Source organism: Fusarium venenatum (assembly GCF_020744135.1).
Source record: "Fusarium venenatum strain MPI-CAGE-CH-0201 chromosome Unknown EDB82scaffold_2, whole genome shotgun sequence".
In the NCBI taxonomy this organism is placed as follows: domain Eukaryota; kingdom Fungi; phylum Ascomycota; class Sordariomycetes; order Hypocreales; family Nectriaceae; genus Fusarium; species Fusarium venenatum.
Window position 1 is genome coordinate 1,691,128 of NW_027072130.1, and position 19,976 is coordinate 1,711,103.

At 48.6% G+C, this 19,976-nt stretch overlaps 5 protein-coding genes across 5 annotated transcripts; 4 read left to right on the forward strand and 1 right to left on the reverse strand.

Moving 5' to 3' along the window:
- Positions 1-494: 494 nt before the first annotated feature.
- On the forward strand, positions 495-2,333 carry EDB82DRAFT_495468 (mRNA capping enzyme-domain-containing protein). Its single transcript, XM_025733423.2, has one exon. The coding sequence runs from the start codon at positions 628-630 to the stop codon at positions 2,218-2,220; it is 1,593 nt and encodes a 530-aa protein (XP_025584330.2). The 5' UTR covers positions 495-627; the 3' UTR covers positions 2,221-2,333.
- Positions 2,334-2,354: 21 nt separating this feature from the next.
- EDB82DRAFT_132907 (mitochondrial Rho GTPase 1) lies at positions 2,355-4,726 on the reverse strand. Its single transcript, XM_025733424.2, has 2 exons — positions 4,472-4,726; positions 2,355-4,362 (listed from the first exon to the last, which is right to left on the reverse strand). Exons 1-2 carry the CDS (start codon positions 4,479-4,481, stop codon positions 2,489-2,491), a joined length of 1,884 nt encoding a protein of 627 aa, XP_025584331.1. The 5' UTR covers positions 4,482-4,726; the 3' UTR covers positions 2,355-2,488.
- A 1,455-nt stretch (positions 4,727-6,181) lies between these two features.
- Positions 6,182-8,572, forward strand: EDB82DRAFT_523278 (WD40-repeat-containing domain protein; the record flags this gene model as incomplete). Its single annotated transcript, XM_065609111.1, has 8 exons — positions 6,182-6,287; positions 6,344-6,915; positions 6,971-7,138; positions 7,197-7,582; positions 7,641-8,013; positions 8,091-8,222; positions 8,302-8,377; positions 8,490-8,572. The coding sequence occupies 8 exons, from the start codon at positions 6,182-6,184 to the stop codon at positions 8,570-8,572; spliced, it is 1,896 nt and encodes a 631-aa protein (XP_065464550.1).
- A 4,831-nt stretch (positions 8,573-13,403) lies between these two features.
- On the forward strand, positions 13,404-15,375 carry EDB82DRAFT_523279 (uncharacterized protein; the record flags this gene model as incomplete). The annotated part of the gene is made up of 4 exons (XM_025733426.1): positions 13,404-13,468; positions 13,532-13,675; positions 13,742-14,504; positions 14,557-15,375. 4 exons carry the CDS (start codon positions 13,404-13,406, stop codon positions 15,373-15,375), a joined length of 1,791 nt encoding a protein of 596 aa, XP_025584333.1.
- Positions 15,376-17,120: 1,745 nt separating this feature from the next.
- On the forward strand, positions 17,121-19,078 carry EDB82DRAFT_495477 (uncharacterized protein). The gene has a single exon (XM_065608512.1). It carries the CDS (start codon positions 17,272-17,274, stop codon positions 18,661-18,663), a length of 1,392 nt encoding a protein of 463 aa, XP_065464551.1. The 5' UTR covers positions 17,121-17,271; the 3' UTR covers positions 18,664-19,078.
- The last annotated feature ends 898 nt before the right edge of the window (positions 19,079-19,976 follow it).

Consider the following 19,976-nt stretch of genomic DNA (forward strand, 5'->3'; position numbering starts at 1 on the left):
ATGCGATATCGGGGGAAGCTTTGTGGCTCGTTGGGTGTGACGGTATTTACTGTTGATTGTTGGTGATGTTGTTGTGTTTGGAGATGGATGACGAGAGAAGCTCAGAGATAGGTCGGTAGAGCTTGGTGGTGTATGGCATGGGCGATGGCAGGCAATTGGATGGCAAGGCGACTGTGGAGTGAGTGGCCCGGGCGGTTGTTGCAAGGCTCCAGCGGGACACGCACTGATTGATGTTAGTAGCTTGACTGGTACGTACCGGGTGTAGAAGCTGTAGGCAAACCACTCGCTGAATATTATGAAATATTCATACCAACTGGGTTTGACAGTTCCATGGCCTTGTTAGAACTACCTAGTCAAGTTACACAATATTATGATGTCAATTTGTAACTCAATGGTTTGATGCAACCTCCCTTTAACGTTCAGGGTTCCCGTTGGTGATTCAATGTGCCATATATTAGCACACCTTGCCAATTGAGAACACACAGTTGACATCACTTAAATAAAAGAGTGATATGTTGAATATGAGAAAACTAGTGAAGTTACTATTAAATATTTGTCAAGACCGCAAAGCATTGAAACTCACCCATCTTTGTGAACAAATCGCCAAGCCGACTCACTGCAGGGTAGATGTATGGCCCAAGCGCCTGCAGGATAAACTTGAGATTAGATAAGTTCTTGAGGACTTCATCATCTCACCCTCCAATCCTCAAACTTCAACTTTACATTCGAAATTGCAATACCGAGAGCTCGACGGTGATAGAATTCTCGTCGGAACAAACCTCCAAAATGGTCAGAGATTCGGATCGCGCCGAAGATTATGAGCGCAGCGGCCGTAAACGCCGTGCCAATGACGAACCGCAAGACGATCTCCCCCAGCCATACAATGCCAAGTCGCTTCAACCAGCAAAGCGACGCGCCCTCTCTCCTTCCGAACAGCCCCGGAAGTTGAAGCGTCCCGGTGCGCGCGCGCGTATCTCAGAAGCCGAGCGAGAAGCTATCCGACAGCGCCAGCTCGAAAGAGAACGAGAGGCTGCGGCGGACGACGCTGCCGAAGCTGAACAAGAGAGAATTCGTAACAACAGCGATCTTGTGCGACAACACTACAACAATGTACCGGAGCGCGGTCGCGACTGGAGAACGAGGGACAGCAAGATCAAGGGATTGCGCGTTTTCAACAATTGGATCAAGAGTTGCATCATTCAACGATATTCACCTGACGAAGATCATACCCCTGGTTCGCGCGAGGCTGGACGTTCTAGCGGTAAAGATCTGCTTGTACTCGATATGGGATGTGGAAAGGGCGGTGACCTTAATAAATGGCAGCAGGCTCCTCAACCGATTCAACTCTACGTTGGTCTGGACCCGGCTGACGTGAGTATCGAACAAGCTCGCGATCGCTACAGAACTTTGGGCAGTCGTGGAGGACGAGGAGGACGAGGCGGTCACCGACGACCGGCACCCCGCCTGTTTGATGCTCGTTTCCACGTCAAGGATTGTTTTGGCGACACCATTGAGAATCTTGACATCATCCAGCAAGTCGGCTTTGACCCTTCACCCATGAACCGCCGAGGCTTCGACGTTGTCAGCATGATGTTTTCCATGCACTACGCTTTCGAATCCGAAAAGAACGCGCGCAACATGCTCCGCAACGTTGCCGGAGCACTTAAGAAAGGAGGGCGATTCATTGGCTGCATCCCAAACTCTGATGTTCTGGGCGAGCGAGTCCGCAAATTCAATGAGGAGGCTGCTGCTAAGCGCGCAGCCAAGGAAGAAGCAGAGAAGAACGGCGACGGCTCAACAACCCCGCAACAGACAGAGCCTGAGGATGGCGAACTGGAAGAGGGCGAGGAGGAGCCAACGGCTGAATGGGGCAACTCTATCTATCGAGTGCGCTTCCCTGACAAGACACCAGATGATGGTGTGTTCCGACCCGCATACGGTTGGAAATACAACTTCTTCCTGGACGAGGCTGTGGAAGAGGTACCCGAGTATGTCGTACCATGGGAGGCTTTCCGTGCTCTTGCCGAGGAATTCAATCTTGAACTTCAGTTCCATCGCACGTTCCCTGAGATCTGGGAGGCTGAGAAGGATGACCGAGAGTTAGGCCCTCTGAGCGAGCGTATGGGCGTACGTGAGCGTGGCGGTGGTCCCTTGCTCGTATCTGATGAAGAAATGGAAGCTGCTAGCTTCTATGTCGGCTTTTGCTTCTACAAGGTCTAGTCTCTTGTACCGGTATAGGAAACGGCATTATGGATTTGGCGTTAGGGAGCTTGTCATGTTATATATAAGAGGGGTCGCATTGTACTAAGAGCTTATCAAAAGAAGAAAAGATGATGTTATTATATTTATTTGTGACCAAGCTTATCATTGGAACTGGGTATCATTTTCTTTGTAAATGGGAAATAGAACTCCTTCTCATGCAATTTATAAGTGACTTCAACAAAGCCATGACCCATGCATCCGACTGTATCCAAGCTTGCTGTTGCAGTTAAAAAGCGTTAGTTGCGCGCCGCCAGATTGTCAATGCAGCAACACCCGCACAAGCTGTGGCCCCAAGTGCGATATACAGGCTCGTTCTATCGGGCCCTTCTTCACTGCTCTTAGGAAACGCAGTGCTAGGGTTTGTAGCAGCATCTGCGTAGGCTACAAAAAGCTCACTGATACTGCCCCAAGTGACACTGACATGCAGTGGGAGGCTCATGTTAAGAGAAGAGGTGTACTGATCTGGCTGAAGTTCGCAACGTTGGTTGGTTTTATCCTTGTCGGCCTTGAGTGCGGTGTAGATAGAGGGAAGCTCATCAAGGTACGGGTACTTCTTTCGCAAGTCAACAATATGAGAGAACGAGTCAGGGTCCGATGAGTCGTATGCGTAGCAAATGAGATCGCAGGCGTCTATTTTGGCACGGTTCTCGAGGATTGCAGGTTCGAGTTCACCAAGCTCCTCCAAGATAAGATAGACTTGCTTCCCCCCAGGCAACTCAACACTGTTTACTGCGCGGCGGGGTTTGATAGTCGGATGGTACAGACCATAAAAGGGTCGGTTGAGGAACGAGTCCAGGAGAGCAGATTTTCCTGCACCTGATGCACCAACAACGTAGCAGAGCACTACATTTCGCTCGACTCGGCCAAGACGACTTCTCCTCTTGCGAGGCTTTGTGATCTTGAGTGCAGCGGTAATGGGGTCCTTTGGATTTGAAGGCTCAAATCCAAGATAGGCAAGATATTCGATTGTAGTCTTGGGTTCAATGAAAGTTGTCATGCTCCACTGAGCAAGCCAGCCCTGCAGAGTAACGTGGCCAGCCTCGTTTCTCACAGTTGAGGATGGGAACGACGAATCAGTCCAAGAACTAGGCGGTCCCGGAGCCGGGGCAAATAGAGCCTCCAGTTCCTCATCATTCAAGCCGCCATCGTTATCCTTGTCAAAGGTCAGAAACAGGTCTACAAAGAACCTATAACCAGCAGGACTCAGCTCAGCAGACGAGTATTCTGGGACCTCAAACTTTGGCCGAATAAACTTGTCTTCAAGGCTCAGACTGTCGGTATAGTGAAACTTTCGAAGAATGATCCAAATAGTCTCATGGCGTCCCTTCTCAGCATAAAGCTTGTTCAGTTGCAGAAATCCTGGCAGGTCAATTCCTTTCTCCATATCAGAAGCGGGCAACGACTTTGAGATGCTGAGCTTGATGTTATCCAGATCGTCAGTCGTTAGGGGTTTATCGAAACATCGGGCTTGGAAGTCTCGCATTTCCTGCTCGTTGAGATGGCCGTCCTGGTCTTTGTCGCAAAGGTAGAAGATGCGCTTTAAAGCGTTGATACACAAGGGTTTGAGATGACCCTCCTTGTAATCGAATAGAGGAGCGATTGGGTGGGTGACGGCCTTTTGGCAAAGGAAGAATACTTCGTTCACGTTTCGATGGTCGCGGGCGCTGGTACGAATGCAGGAGTCTACCTCGCGAAACTCGGCCATAACAGGTAACAGTTCCTCTTCAACTACCTGGGGCGTGGTACCCTGGCCGACCAGATCGGATTTGTTGGCGCATAACACAACGGGGACGTTGACACCTAACGATCGGAAATACGGCATCCAAAACAGTGCTACCCTTTCATAGCTGTAGTGGTCGGCGTAAACAAGAAGGATGACATTGCACTTTCGAATCTCTTTTCGCAACGTCGTCCGGTCTTGTGGGCGGGCTGAGGTATCGACGATGGTGGTCGAGACATTTTCAGGCGTACCGATGCTTGGTGGGATGGTGATTTGAGGAAGGACGGGCTGGATCTTGTTGTTGACAAACTGATCTTTGACGAGAGAGGCGATGAGGCTGGATTTACCAGTGCTCTCGTCGCCGCAGACACAGATCCTAACTGCACAAGGGAGGTTAGTCATTGGTTTGGGTGTCTTATTATTATTGTTGTCGAGTTATGATTTGGCAAGGGTCGGAAATATATGATGATGATTATAGGGCGTTCGTACCAGTGGACATGATGGAGATATTATTGGAGTTTTTGGTCCGAGTATGTCGTCATTAAGGTTCCATACCCAAGAGGGGACTGTGGTCTGCTGATATCGTGGGTTCGGTCGTCGATCGTGGGGAATGAATCGTAGTGACAGTGGCAGTGACAGCGGCGTTGGGGTAGTGGCAGAGGGAAAAGTGTTGAGGAACAATGGCAATTGTTTAAAGATATTAAAGAGAAGAAGAACTTGATAGAGGCAAGATGGTGGAAGAGGATTGACTATCAGGTGCAGATCTATCAGGCCATGTTTCAGTTGAAAATAGAAACAACACAGCACAGCAGTGTAATGTAATGCAATGCAAGACAAGACAAGACAAGGCAAATAGTGCAGGCGTCAAGAACACAAGTAGATGCAGCTAACTCAGGACAGGTACAGTGCTAGGATGGTTGTGGTTGAAAGCAGAAAAGAAGTGTTGCGACGAGCAAGGATTGGGCGGTTTTGGGGACGATCAATTAAAGATGCGTCCCTGCCCGCCTTCTGAGAGTTTGGTGTGTTGTCATGTGTGGAACCAACCTGTCGCTTCATCAACTCACCGCACGAGCCTGAATACAGGGAATAAAACGCTCCACACTCATCTTTCTTGTAATATCTATGGATGGATCTGTAATTTGAAATTGGGCGCTTATTCGAATCATTGTATGACTTGATTATATATTTAGCCTAACACCAACTTCAGGTTAGGAGTCATTCACACTACAGAGTGAGTATATTGCTTCGTTAAGTGATCTGGATAGGTTCCCGTCCCTGTTGAAGCCTCAACACCACATTGAATCCACTTGAATTACACATCACTCCATTGAGAGGCCAGGAACATGTTTGTTGGATGTAATTGAAGGTTTATAAACCATGATAGTTTCCAACCACTGCCCAGATACTCGGAGTATCCGTCGTACGTAGACCAGTGACCAATGCAAATGTACCATGGAATTCCCCTCCTCGGCAGTATAATATATAATGCTCAAGATGCTGAGGGTATCGGTTCGCTGCACCAAGCGATACGCCATTTCTTAGCCCGAAAACCCGGGCCATTGAAGCAGTCAACGAAGGGCATTCCGAAAGATCGACGGCGGATAGGAAAGAGTCCAGGTCGTATCGCGTCAACATTTATGTCACCTCCACGCTGACTTCTGGAACCCTGCCCGTTGATAGCGCTTTCCCCAGTTCTTACCCCACACTATCGTCTGCGCCTTCCTGCGCGCATAGTCCGATCCAGGTCCAACATCCGCTGCTCAAATACTTCTCGGCTGTTTCCTACCAGCCTCATACTACAAGGTCAAGCCTAACAAGTCAATTCACCACCAGTCCGGTATCTCACTAGAAGTATCTACCCCAGGGGCCTCTCGTCCCACCTCTGTGACGTACAGCACCTTCCAATTTCGACTCGGATCTGCTGTGCCTCTCAACCGTTCATCCACCTCTGCCTCTGGGTATCCGACCTCTTCACCGAACAACTAAATATCGCGATATCTTCATTCGACCAGAACCGGCTCAGCCCGAACTGAATCGACAATAGATCCCATTTGACATACAAACAGTGCATATACTCCCATCATGTTGTACGTACAATATCCCGACTGCGCACGCATGCTCTTGCGACAGCTTTGCGTCTGACACAAACTGACGCCATGAGATTCCAGTGTTCTACCTCCTCCGCCGCGGTATCCCACCATGGGGCCATATGGCGCCGGTGGAATACACCCTGTACCTATGATAGAGACAAACAATACGTTGTCAAACCCAACCGGCCCCGAGTGGCAGTTTTTAGTCGGAGAAGGTAACATTTCTGCCTGGCGCCGGGTCATCTGGACAGAAATTGACAGAGAACGACAGGAACATACACACTGAAAGAAGACTTACATCTTGCGACACCTCCTCCCCATCCTTCCGAAGCTACCGTCCCGAACCCGAACCCTTTATCGACCCTTCCCCAGCCTGCCAGCGCTGGTACCTCAGTTTCCCTCATCGCTCTCGAAAGTCGACCGGCCCCGAACTTCTTATACAAAGGCCTCTCGTCCACTACCCTTGCTTTGAGTGGTGCTCCGTCGAGTATTCAGGAACACCCTAATGAGGGCCGTTACTCTGCCGAGGGAGGTGTGGCCAGCGAGGATGGTCGAACTGGCTCAACTAGTGATGCTGCCGCTGCCTCAGCCTCCATAACCATAGGATCGGCACCTGCTTTTGGCGAAGGCAACGCTTTACTTACTCAGGCACCGACCAAGGATGTGAATAAGAAGAGGAAGCCCAAGAACAACATGACCAAGAGCAATTCCTCTTTTATTTCACGCGTTATCGTCAACGAGAGCCTCTCCAAGAAGCTTACAGAGCGACCAAACGATGGTATTTTTGCATTTGCCAATATTAACCGTGCCTTCCAATGGCTTGATATGTCATCCTCTTCAAAAGTGCGTCCAACTGCGAATCCAGTTAGTCTCACACACACACTGATATCCTGAGCAGCAAGACTATCTTACCAAAATTCTTTTCACAAAAGCGCATTGTTTATGCCATGACGTAAATATCCACACCAAGAGCGTTTCGCACCTGGATGTCATCATGGGCTTCTCTACTGGCGAAGTTATCTGGTGGGAGCCAATCTCACAACGCTATACTCGACTGAACAAGAACGTGAGAAAGCACTCAAGATTCCGAGATATACCGTATAAACTGCTGACACCAATGATAGGGGGCTATCAACGGAACGCCAGTGGCAGCAATCCGATGGATCCCTGGTTCCGAAAACCTATTCTTGGCTGCTCACATGGATGGGTCGCTCGTGGTTTACGACAAGGAGAAAGAAGATGCTCAGTTCAATCCAGAAGAGGAGGCAGTGAACGGAATGGCAAACGGGGCCAGTGGCGAGTCGCTGGACGCCAACAACATTGGAACTCATCACAATACCATCCGTATCAACAAGTCCGTCCACTCTAAAAACCAAAAGGTCAACCCAGTTGCCGCTTGGAAATTATCCAACCATCGAATCAATGCTTTCTCATTCTCACCAGATAACCGACATCTGGCGGTGGTCTCAGAGGATGGTACGCTAAGGATCATTGATTATCTGAAGGAGGAGTATGAATCCTGATATCTTATACACACGGCTTGGAAAGCTTATCTGACTGGTTCACAGGCTCCTTGACGTTTTCTACTCCTATTATGGCGGGCTCACATGCGTTTGCTGGTCTCCAGATGGTCAATACGTGCTGACTGGTGGTCAAGATGACTTGATATCTATCTGGTCACTATCAGAATCAGCGCTAGTAGCCAGATGCCAGGGACACCAGTCTTGGGTGTCAGCTGTTGCATTTGACCCTTGGAGATGTGACGAACGAAACTACCGATTTGGTAGCGTAGGAGAAGATGGACGCCTGTGTTTGTGGGACTTTAGTGTTGGCATGCTTCACCGACCCAAAGCGGTATGTGCCACTATCCTCATTAATCCTGAAGGGAAGCGTGTTATTGCACTGCCGCCTTCCGACAAGTATGATGCCTCAAGAGAAGCTGTAAGCTGACAATATACCTCATGTAGCAATCTGTGAGACACCGCGGGTCGATTTCGTCACGCTATACGGCGTTGCAGAGGGCTGAGACGGCCACCACATCTAACTCGCGCCTACGATCTAATTCCAACCTTGATACCGAAGATGAAGAGATGGCCATCGCACACCCTGTTGAGCCACGAGCTAGAATTCCAATGCTTCCCCCCGTTCTCGTAAGTATTGATAGGACTAGACGACATGTGATGGGGATTTGGTTTGGAGATCCTGCAAGCTAACTGTGAGATAAAACAGAACAAATCAATCGACACGCACCCAGTGTGTTGGCTGGACTTCACAGAAGATGCTATCATCACGAGCTGCAAGTCCGGTGAGTAACCATCAACAAACTATTCTTATCGATCTGCCGGACCGGCTACACTATCGGTGATCAACGATCGCTTGTTCCTGACATGCGCTGACATGTGAAATTCTGAAAATAGGACATATGAGAACGTGGTTGCGACCTGGATCGGAGCTTGCGGCACAGACCAAGGGAGCAGATGCCCCGGCAGCAGCGTCATGACGAGCGGGTCCATAACGAGCGATAAACACTCATGAAATTTGATTGAGATGGAGGCGACGACGAATTGGAGTTCACGGCGACATTTTCATATTTGACAGCAACACGCTCGTATAAGAGCAATTGCTTTTGGAGGCAAGGGGGTGTCCGTTATCGTTTCAATTATTGGTCGCTTTCAGGTTACGTATTGAGTTTGACGTTGAAATCGTATTAGGAACAGAAATAGGAAACCCACTTCAAGTCTTGGCTATTTGACAAGTTTTCAGCCCTGGTCGCCAACAAATTGTGTCTCCAAGGCAGCTAACAAATTTGCTCAGGCGCGGCTGGGATAGTCGAAGAGTCATATAGGTCTCGGGAATCCGTTTTTGGGCACCCAGGAAAAAGACTAAGTCGGTCCTATCGACCAAACGTCTCCGTTGAGCCCACATGGCCACCGGAGGCTCTTCGGTGAGCAACAAGCTGCCGTGTTTGAGGTCCACTATAGCTGCAGGACCCTGATTTTAAGCGTTTGGTTTTTTCTGTTCCTAGAGATATCAGTGGATAACAGCTAGCGCACGTAACGATTACATACATCCAATTGCGGCATGTTTTGAGATAAGCAAGGAATGGATGTACGAAGAGGCTGAATCTACTCGAGCACGTACCAAGGTCGAAGAGATGTGAAGTCTGTGATAGTATAACGAGGGAGGACTTGGAACTCGCAAACTGCCATTCTATATGATATCCCTAATGTATACAGAATGCATAAACATCTACATAGGCCGTAATACTACGATTTCGTTTATCCAATTGCATGGCTTAGTCAATGAAGTAGATTCTGCTACGACGAACAACAAATCACTGCCCTGTCCAATTTGTGTATCGTGCACTTCACACTTGACTAGACTAATGCAAGCTTATACGCCCGTTACGACCGGGTGTCATCTACCGAATCGACGCGCGCCTGTGCGTCAAGCAAGGATCAGGCCTCATGAAAGCCTAGGAGGCTGAAAAGTGTTGTTGGAACCTCAGAGCCTCTTCAGACACGAGAAATCCCGATATCAGATTGCATGTGGCTGGCTGGATCAGAGCCAGTCGTTGCTTGTAATCCTTGCAAATTGGGAAAAGGAGAGAGGGGCCACTCAGTCCACTAACACGGCCGATACCGAACCAGACGTGATAGACAGGGGCAGGATAGACCATCAGGCGGTGGCTTGTCTGATGGTGTGTGCTAAATGTTGGACACCGCCTGTAGGAGGATGTGTTGATATAACCCGATAGGGTAGAGTATGAGGAACAAAGAGATGGAGGCGCCGTTGGCGAATAAAACAGATATAAACATTGTGCATGATAATCGCGAACTACGATGAGCATGTATCATGAAGTCTTCTGCTTTACACGTTTGACAGAAAGTAAACAAATCGCCGGGGCTAACTTTTGCAATCATGATACCATGATGTAGTCGGATCTTGTAAGTGAACCACGAGTGTCGGAGAATTGTCTTCGAGTATTTGGCACTGAGATTGTATCAATCGTGTTTTTAGCGTCAAGGACTTTCAACTGGCTAAAAGCCTCAACCAACCAACCAAGAACATGCTCCAAATTTCGTGCTTTGATAGTAGGCGATTGTATCACACAGGGCTGACTGTCAATAATGGGTCCTGGTGACTAAGTTTCCGATCGAACGGCCCGGTTTTCGAGAATGAAAGCCCTCAACAAAAAGATCAGTGGATTCGTTTGTTTCTAGTCAAGTTTGAAGTAGTTAAGCGAGTAAAGATTGTCTCACAGTTGTAATTTCAGGAAACGTCGTACGTATACGGATACATGGCGACCCGGATCCCTTTTAGAACGTTTCTTCGTATATGTCGGTGTAGAGATGGTGTATCGCCGGCCAATTTCTTCAAAGAGTAAGTACCTAGGTATATGTAGTAGTCGGAAATTGAGGCTGTCCAGACATGGCACCGCCACATATGTACAAAGAACCGAGTTCTGTTAGGGCAGAGGAAAATTGTATCATGAAGCGGTGGCGCCTAATAAGCAATCAGGTTCATGAATGGTGGAACCTCTCTTAAGCTATGTTTTTCTCTGTGCTCTCTCGGTGCTTTGTTACGGCACGGTGCCATCCTAGTTGCCGGTGACGGGTGCTTGTTTGATGGAGACGAGTCAAATAGAAGGGGCCGGTTTACGTACGACTGGGTTGTCGTGAGTTGTAAGGGAGGTAGAATGGAGCCTGGCCAGACCGTCTGTTTGAGAGGCACGGCTATTGGTATAGGCACAGCAGACGAGACTGTGTTTGCTGCCAGTCCCGAACCGAGGATATTGAAAATGTTTGAAGGATTGTCGCGGGGAAACAATCCTAGAACATGTAGCCATGGTCTGACCGGCTAAAGGTAGAACCTGGTTTCTGCCTTTGCTGGCAAAATCCTGATGACCGAGTTCTAGACATCAGTGACCCCCACTCGATACCGTCAGACGAGTATCAATCTCAGTGAGATTCTAGGCCAGGGCCAACTGATCCGGACTCGCTTTTCCCGATTAAAGATATACCTCAGGTGAATCCTGCATGTGCTGCAGCAATAGTCTCGTGGCCCCCAACGCTGAAACCCCCATATTCTGCACCCGCCGTGTACAAGAATCATATGATGATCAGACACAATGGAGGGGACACAGAAGATGTGTTGAACAGTAGCACAAATGTATACTCTAATAGCTTGAGAAAATCGATGAACAATTCTTGGCTACAGTTAGTCGAGCCAATAGCCCCATCTCCCGATAAGCAGCGAAACGATAGCGAATATTCGAAGAGAAAGTCCGTGTTATGGCCGTGCGCAACAACAACGTGCCTGGCATGTTGCACTGGATTGGGAAAGAACCAAAAGACTAGACTAAAATGGTGGAGCCGCAAGAATGTGAGATCTTTTGAAATTGAGTCAGAACCAAGTTTAATACCTTCCGGACCTGATTCTCCATGATTTCCGTAGGTCGCCATTTAAAGTCCGTTCTTGCTCTCGAGAGCTTATCGATGAAGCCATGATCAATGATGGTTCAGAATGCAGGAACGTTGGAAGCAATCGTTGTGGCTGTGAATGTGATTGTGGCTGTAAGTACTTTCCATGATACCTCTTTCATCATTAAGGTATGCACAAAAGGTTAAAAGGTTTTTATCATCATCTTACCCAGACCAACACTCAAAAGCATCTCTTCGTCATCATCGTCCATTAGCTACATTTGTAAAGTCATTCCTGTTTGTCGTCCCGATAACTCCAAAATGCAAACTTGGTGTTGTGGTACCTTGTTTATGTACCTTTTCTCGGCGTTTCGGCGGTAGAAGCACAGTCGCTCGGTACAGCGTTTGAAACTGCAGGGCAAAAGCTTCGATCTGGCTTCGATGCCACGAATCGTCCCGACTCATGCAACAGCGAACCAGCCTCAATGCGTCGGCCGGCGCCTCCGCCCCACCGACCCTTGCGCGCGCAACATGACATGGCCTTGATCAATATCAATCACTCATCAGCCAAGCCAGTAGCACAGTCTCTTGCGTGCTTCGGCCTAAAACACGTCGACTCTCGCTAACAAGACAAAACGGCCGAGATATGTAATTTACGCGCAACAAGGCCCTCTTATCTGTAGCAACAGATTGCACTACTGTTCCTTGATCCGTTTCAACCTGTGTACGGATACAAGGCAATTTCACAGTTTTCGCCGTAAATATCTGTTTCGACTGCCGGCCCGTCATCATCCGACTTCCATTTGATGTACCATTCGCAACCTCCCGGGCACGTACGATACACGCGATACATAATACATGAGACTTGCAGCTAGATGCAAGGCTGTCCTATCTCGACCTGTTGTTGCTGTCGCAGCCAATGCCTTTCCTGCGTCGATTGCGCCATAATACCATGACCGTATGCCCGGCTTTTGCAACGGGAACTGTTGTGCACAAGACTGACCTGACTGAACTTCTTCAACAGGGCAGAAAGACCCCTGCAATCACTTATCACTACCTAAACGGGACTGGATCATGCCCTAAACTTGGGCAATACAGGGATGATATCACTGAACTGATTGACTGACATGACTGTTGTGCCAATGGCGTAGACTGTTTGGCTGGTCATGATCAAAGCCAGATGCGAGCATCAGATGTCATGCAAACCGCTTCGGTTTGCTCTCTTTGACGTCCCGTTCCTATTCTCCATGTTTCTTGTCATACGCATCTGGAAGCATCGTCGTGGTCCACACCACTATTAAAGGAAAGTCCATTACCGCCTCCAATCGAGACCCTGTTTGACCTTGGTCTTTTCCGCTACCCTCGCCTGCCGCCTCTCTAAACTTATCCTAGTTGTTCGCAACTTTTTTCTCTCTCTCCCCTGCTACGTTTGGATGTCAAATCTTTAGTGAGACTGACACGGTGGGCGTCTTATCAGAACAAGACCCTCTTTTCTACTTTTGTCGCAATCCTGACTCCACCAGACGCCGCGCCGCTTGATCTGCTCTGCTTTGCGCTATCGACCCTCGCCTCCCATTGCATGGAAGTTCCATTTTCCTATCCTTGCTTAACCTGATCCTCGTAGGTTTTGGCTTTTCCTGATCTCGTAGCCCCACTCAAGTTTTCTAGAGGCTGTACCGTATCCACAACGTCCCGTCGACTCGTGAGTGGCTTGGGCTGCTGCAACTCGTCACTCATGCACTTGACTTGGTCGTGAATCTAAATAAAAGCGTTCCATCTCCTCCAATTTATTCTCTCGTCCCTTCTAGTTCCCTTTCTCGGCAGTTTCGCAACCAATTCATTTTGAACCCTTTACACTTTGCTGCTTTGCAGCAAACCACAACCACTTATACGACAAACATCGTCGCTATGCCGTCTTTTAAACCCTTCGCCTCAGTGACGGGGCGAAACTCTTATAGTCTTTTTGACATTCGGTACGTACATACTCACCACCACAGCCAAATTAGAATCGAATACTGACTGAACTTGTTATGCAGCTTGGACAGCGATTTTATCGTTTTCCGAGGAAGCGACCATGAATCCTCTGGACAAATTCTCAAGGGCACATTAGTTTTGTGTCTTCAGTCATCACTCAAGATTGAGGACGTCCGACTGAGACTCGTTGGAACTCTACGCCATGTGTAAGTTTTGAAAATCCATACCTGTAAGCCAACACCTTCTTCGAACCAGTAACTAACATGTAACAGCTGGGCCGACCCTAGAGGAACCGCTCCGGGCGTTTCGGGACAAAAGGTTGACAAGACGACGACGATCCTCGAGCACCGATGGGCGCCTTTTATTGGCACACACGGTAAAAGCATGACACTCCCCGCCGGCAACTACGAATGGCCTTTCGAGTACATGCTCCCAGGCAACATGGCTGAAAGTGTCGAGGGAATTCCCGAGGCATCCATTACCTATAGACTGAGGGCGACTGTCGGACGCGGAAAGCTGGCATATGATCTACACGCAAACAAGCACCTCCGAATAATCCGAACACTAGAACCCGGTGCCTTAGAATTTCTGCACGCCATGAGCGTGGAGAACATCTGGCCCAACAAGGTTGATTACTCAATTATTATTCCTCAAAAGGCTGTGGTCTTTGGAGGGTTAGTCACGATGGAGATGCGATTTACACCTCTTCTCAAGGGTCTCGAATTGGGAGATATCACAGCAAGATTAATGGAGGTCCGTGAGTGCTACGTTCAAGGATCTTCTTCTGGTCACAGCACAAGGGAACACCGAACAGAACGCGAGGTAGCACTGTGGAAGTTTGCAGCGTCGAGGGAAGAGCATTGGCAAGACATGATCGAGGACACTGGCCAAGAAGGCTGGGCGTTGACCAAGAAGCTTAACCTTCCCAAGAGATTGCGCCAGTGCATTCAAGACTTGAACCATCACGGCATCAAGGTTCGACACAAAATTAAGTTGACCGTTGCTCTCTGCAACCCTGACGGCCACATTTCCGAGGTAAGTTCTTATCTAAGAGTTGTATCATCGGATTTACTAACATATCCTTCAGCTTAGAGCAACACTACCAGTATCCATCTTTATCTCTCCCAACATGCCCCTTGATGAAGAGGGTAACCTGGTCGACCAGTCACCTACCACACCCAACAACGAGCGAGAACTTTCCACTATTGCCCCTCCCGGATATGGCGAGCATGTCCTTGACCAGCTATACGAAAATGTCGATGTCAGCGGTTTCCAGACGCCTGGGTTCCAATCAGGTGTCAGCAGTCCTTTCTACGCACAGTCGCGAGCTGGCTCGAACGAAAACCTTGCAGCACTCGCACACAGTCGACCTGTTGCACCGGCAGCACTGTCATCCCGACTGGCCAATGTCTCACTAGATCCCTCTCAGCGAACATCTTCGTATACATCATTGCACTCAGCAGGCTCACCAGGGTTCATGTCCCCAACTTCAGCACCCCAGTACCAAGCTCCGCGATCGGAGCCCGCGACTGCCGCGCTCACCAGGACGAACAGCTCTGAAGATTCATCACGGCACTCGGCAGAACATATTGACCTCGACGCCACTGATTTGGCTGAACTGAGCAAGGTTCCCAGTTACCAGACAGCTGTCAAGACCCCAGCCCGCTCGCGCGCTGGCACTGGCGATTTACTTTTGCCTGATTATCAAACAGCGCTTAGCGCTCCTCGAACACCGCCTGCAACTGACCTCACACCGGATCCTCTGGGCACAATCTCGGAGGATCAGGACGGTGAGGATCACACTCAACATATCTCACGCCCAGCCAGCTGGATCTCTGGTGGACGTGCTTACACTGATGACCTTGCATCATATCGAAGGTCACAGAACCGTAACCAGGTTTTCTAAACAAGTGCCTGGATATTTCTCAGGTCGGAGAAACACTCAATTATGTGTCAAATATTTATGGGTATGAACAATAGGTCAAGAGACCTGGACGGCGTTGGTATATTTGTTTTTATTTGGAAATGTATTATGGGAACTATAGACATGGCGTATCTCTGATGGCGAGCTATTTGACTCGAAGATTCCAGCGCGATAGTTATGAACAGAACAAAGCGCAGGGAAGACGATGGATGAAAGGAAGACATTTGTATAATTAATACCCCTAAAGCATGATGATAGGAAGAGGAATATGAAGAACCAGATATGTTCAACTACAAAGATGAGCCGCATTGCACACAAAATCTTTAGACCGTGAATTGTCGTGCACATAGATAACTATACCATGAAGAAATATGGCATTTTAGAAGCTGATGTACCTCTGCTGTTCGACTTGTCGAATGACACAAGGGGCGTTAACGGTAGAGTATACAGTGGCAACTTGCTGAACGAAATTCTTCGGCACTCGGTGACATCCGTTACGAAAAAGCTTGTTATCTGTGGGTACAGTGCTATATCGTGGCGATCTGATTGATGGTGGTGGCGTGTAATTCCCTGAATGTTGACGGATGTCTGTACTGTTGGCAGTTAACGCTACTGTTTATGATGAAGAGTAATAGGTATTTCTGATTAATATTCAATGCCGCAGACTGCGTCATGGTCTAGTTTAGCATATGCTTTTTTGTAAGAGAGAATATCTCAAAGCCAAGGAAGGTTATTCAGGCAGCCAAGCTTTGAGATGCACAGATTTTACTATGCCAAGCCTGTGTTAGTTTTAAGCGTTGGTACGACAAATTCAAGGGACCAAGCCCAAAGTTTAGTTTGTACTACGCGCTACAGTTCGAGGGTGGTTGACGTCATTATCATAGATGTCAGGCAGGGTCTGGTGATGGGTTATTGTTGAAGTTGATGATAGTTTCAACGAATTATGTTTGTGACAGTTGTCACTCTCAAGGTTGGGTGTCGCAATACGATTTGTTTATTTCCGTTCAAGTACGGATCGAGGGAATATCCTTGTAGAGCTGAATCTGGAACCTGTTGAGTTGAAGGTATACAGAACGTACAAGCACAATCATGATCGACCGTCTGAGATTGTGATAGTGCAATATAGTTTCAAGGGACACAACCGATCTATTTCAATTAGTCTAGTCTTGCCAAAGAGGCCTCGTGCATACTACAAATCCTCACCGACTTGAGTAAATGTAGGCAGGCCTAGCGCCGGGACTTTCAGGTCTTTGGTGTCTCAACAACCCCTCACAAAATAAAAGGATCGACGTCATTTAGGCTCTCTCCTGGCGATCCTCTATCTACGACGTCAACACTAACTTAGTTGAGCTATTAAATCAATTACATGCCTCAACAGGTCACAAGCTACTAATACAAATACTTGTTCAATCCTGTTCTCATCAACTTATATAAACCCACTGAACAACCCCTGCAGGAAAGAAGCTTCAGAACCCTTGAACACCTGAACCGAACCGTGATACCCCTCTTCGCACCTCCCTGACCCTGTCTGCCAAGCTTGGACAGCTTAAATCTAATCTCAAAGCTATTAACTACGTTACAATCCTGACTGTCTATCATTATCACTCACCACCCCTTTACAAACGCAACACCAACACCGACAGATAATATCGCCATGGCCTCACCTACAACATCCAACCTTCCCTCAAGGGCTACTACTGGTTTCAGCACCGCAAGCGACGATGCTATCCCTGAAGTTGATCCTTCAAGCGTATGTCACTCCAGCGCGACACCTCCCTGCGCGCGATGCGCTTTCGTCAAGGCGGCTACTTTTGCAAAAGACATGGACTGACAATTCTGTGAATAGACCGCCGGCTTGCTCGCCGAGCGACTCCAGGCATGGAAGCATGCTGTTGGTTATATCGAGGAATACATGAAGGCTATGGAGAGAATCCACGGCCACCACGCCAAGGAGTACGAGAAGGCGCTCAAGGTACGATGATCCCGACGATAGCATCACTTTGCGCCAGTGCGACATATACTAACAATGTTCAACAGGCTATCAATAGCCCCCTGAAGGAGGGTCACCACTTCGACCAAAGCCTCGGCGGCATGGCTGGCTTCTTTGAGAATATGCGCTCCAACACCCAATCCCTTATCAACACCAACATCGAGACCGAAAAGAGCATCAAGGGCTCCGTCCTCCCCGTCCTCGAGCGCCTGCATAAGGAAATCAAGCACAAGGCCAAGGAACTCGCCCATGGCGCTGAAAAGGGAGCCAAGGAGGTCGAGAAGGCCCGCAACACCACCCAGAAGCAGATCGAGCTGCTCGGCCAACACTCTGCCTCTTTCGACTCGGCTGGTGGCCATCTTAACAGTCACGATGACCCTTACGTTGTGTACCGTGGTGTCCTGCACCGTCTCAACAGTCAGGTCATTGCTGAGAATAACCACCGAAATGACCTGATCGCTGTTCAGAACAACTTCCACGCCTTTGAGGCTCACATCATCGAGGTTATTCAGCAAGCTATGGAGGCTTTCACCCAGCTTGCCGGTGGTCAGGCCGACAAGACACGAGCCCTGTACAACGACCAGCTTTCGGTCATCCAACGCGTCGCTCCTGACTTTGAATGGAACGCTTTCAACGCTCGCAGCGGTGACCGTCTCGTTGACCCCAACGAGCCAGCGCGTTCTGTCGACGCCATCCAGTTCCCCAACATGAACCACCCCGCAACCAGGGCTCTGATTGAGGGTTCTCTGGAGCGCAAGTCGCGTAACAAGCTGTCTTGGGGATACTCAACTGGCTACTACGTGGTCACGCCCTCCAAGTACCTTCATGAGTTCAAGGACTCGGATAACAACCGAGTGGACCCCAAGCCTGAGCTCTCCATTTACCTTGGCGATGCCGTCATCGGAACCGTTCAGGGTGAGAAGTTCAGTGTCAAGGGCAAGGACAAGTCCAAGACCATGAGCAGCAAGCTTACGGGCTCTACTGAGCTCAACTTCAAGGCGCACACAGCTGCTGACGCCCAGAAGTGGTTCCAGGTTCTCTCAGAGTGCGGCAAGGCCACGGCTCCCCTTAGCACTGGGTCCAGCCCTGCCGGTTCTGCGCCCACATCTCCCAACCCTCAGGTCACCGCCGACCCTCTCGACTCCAAGGTTCAGTCTCCCATTAGCCCTGTCAATGAGCAAGGTGGTCAAGAGGCCGGCGTTGTAGGTGGAGAGGCTCCTGCAGCAGCACCCGTAGCAGCACCCGTTGCGCCAGCTGAGAAAAAAGAGACCGCTGCCTAGACGACCGAAATGAGGCTGTCGAAGAGTGACAGCCATTCCGTGTGTATGCTGGCGAAACTGTTTTGAATGGACGGAGTTTTCTATACCCAGTCCTGCACACACAGGCAACAAGTGTCTTTTCTTGTCTTTAATTTGGTTATCACTCAAAGTAAGGCTTGCGATAGCAACCTTTAACACTTTGGTAGCGGTGCTATCAATGTGGCTTTGGGTGGTTTGAGAAAGAGTTGGATGAAAACGATAGCATGTGGTCTTTCGCCTTGATTTTCAGGCGTATATGCTGTTGCATTGGTCACGATGCTTATCTTTACTTGAGTGGAAGAGAACAGGTTAATGTGGATGTGTTTACGATGGCTGCATTGTTACAAGGTTGACCTACATAAGTTACCTACAATAAATTATACATTTTATCCGTACATGCATGTACAACTGTTGAATCTCTATCGTGAAGATACAGTATCTGTGGTATAAAAAAAAATACATGTTATCTTGGGGTGTTGTTCTTCGACGTACAAGTAATCGCCCACGGCAGTCAATGTATCGAGACTTTTGACACTCGACAGGAAGGCCATCACATGTCTGCTGGAACTGAAGATGATACCTCTTCTATATCAAGATACAAGTGCGACATTATCAAACCACAAGACAGCATATCGTAGTGTGTTGTGTACAGGGATGAGGGCATTTTTGCCTTGTCATCAATAGAGCTGAGTACTCCATTGCCTTCTATGGGTAGTAGACAACGAATGTGGCTTACAGGGACAGTCTCCACGATATTGCGCAACAATGAACTGCGAGGGAATTCCATCAACAGTCTGAAATGAACAAGTGGATGTGCAAAACTACTCGATAATGCTCGATCAACAAAACTATATAAAGTGCAGAATCAAAAGTGAGGCGAACATGACGACGTATCGAAGACTTCTCGACTCGTTTCAACCAGGCTGACATAGCCAATGTCCTGGGATGGCAACCGTTTCGAATATCGGAAATCGCACATTATGCCTAGCACAGTAAGGGAGCTTTAGATCTGGTTGGTTCTTCAAGTAAAACAGGGCGAGTGCAATGTGTGAAAATAGGCACGTTTTGGTGTGGTTAGCCAAGGCGATCGATCAGATGCAGGGGTTGTCTATCAGGCTCTGGGGTAAAGGGAATGGGAGTTGCGGTTTTGAGAAGTGCTGATGACTTGTCTGTTCAGGGATATAAACAGCATGATTTTACTGTGCATATATGTATTTGTTCACTATTGTAGTAATGATATACTTGCATTCTAGTATAGTGGTCTTGACGGAGTGATATGATGTGATGGATGCGAT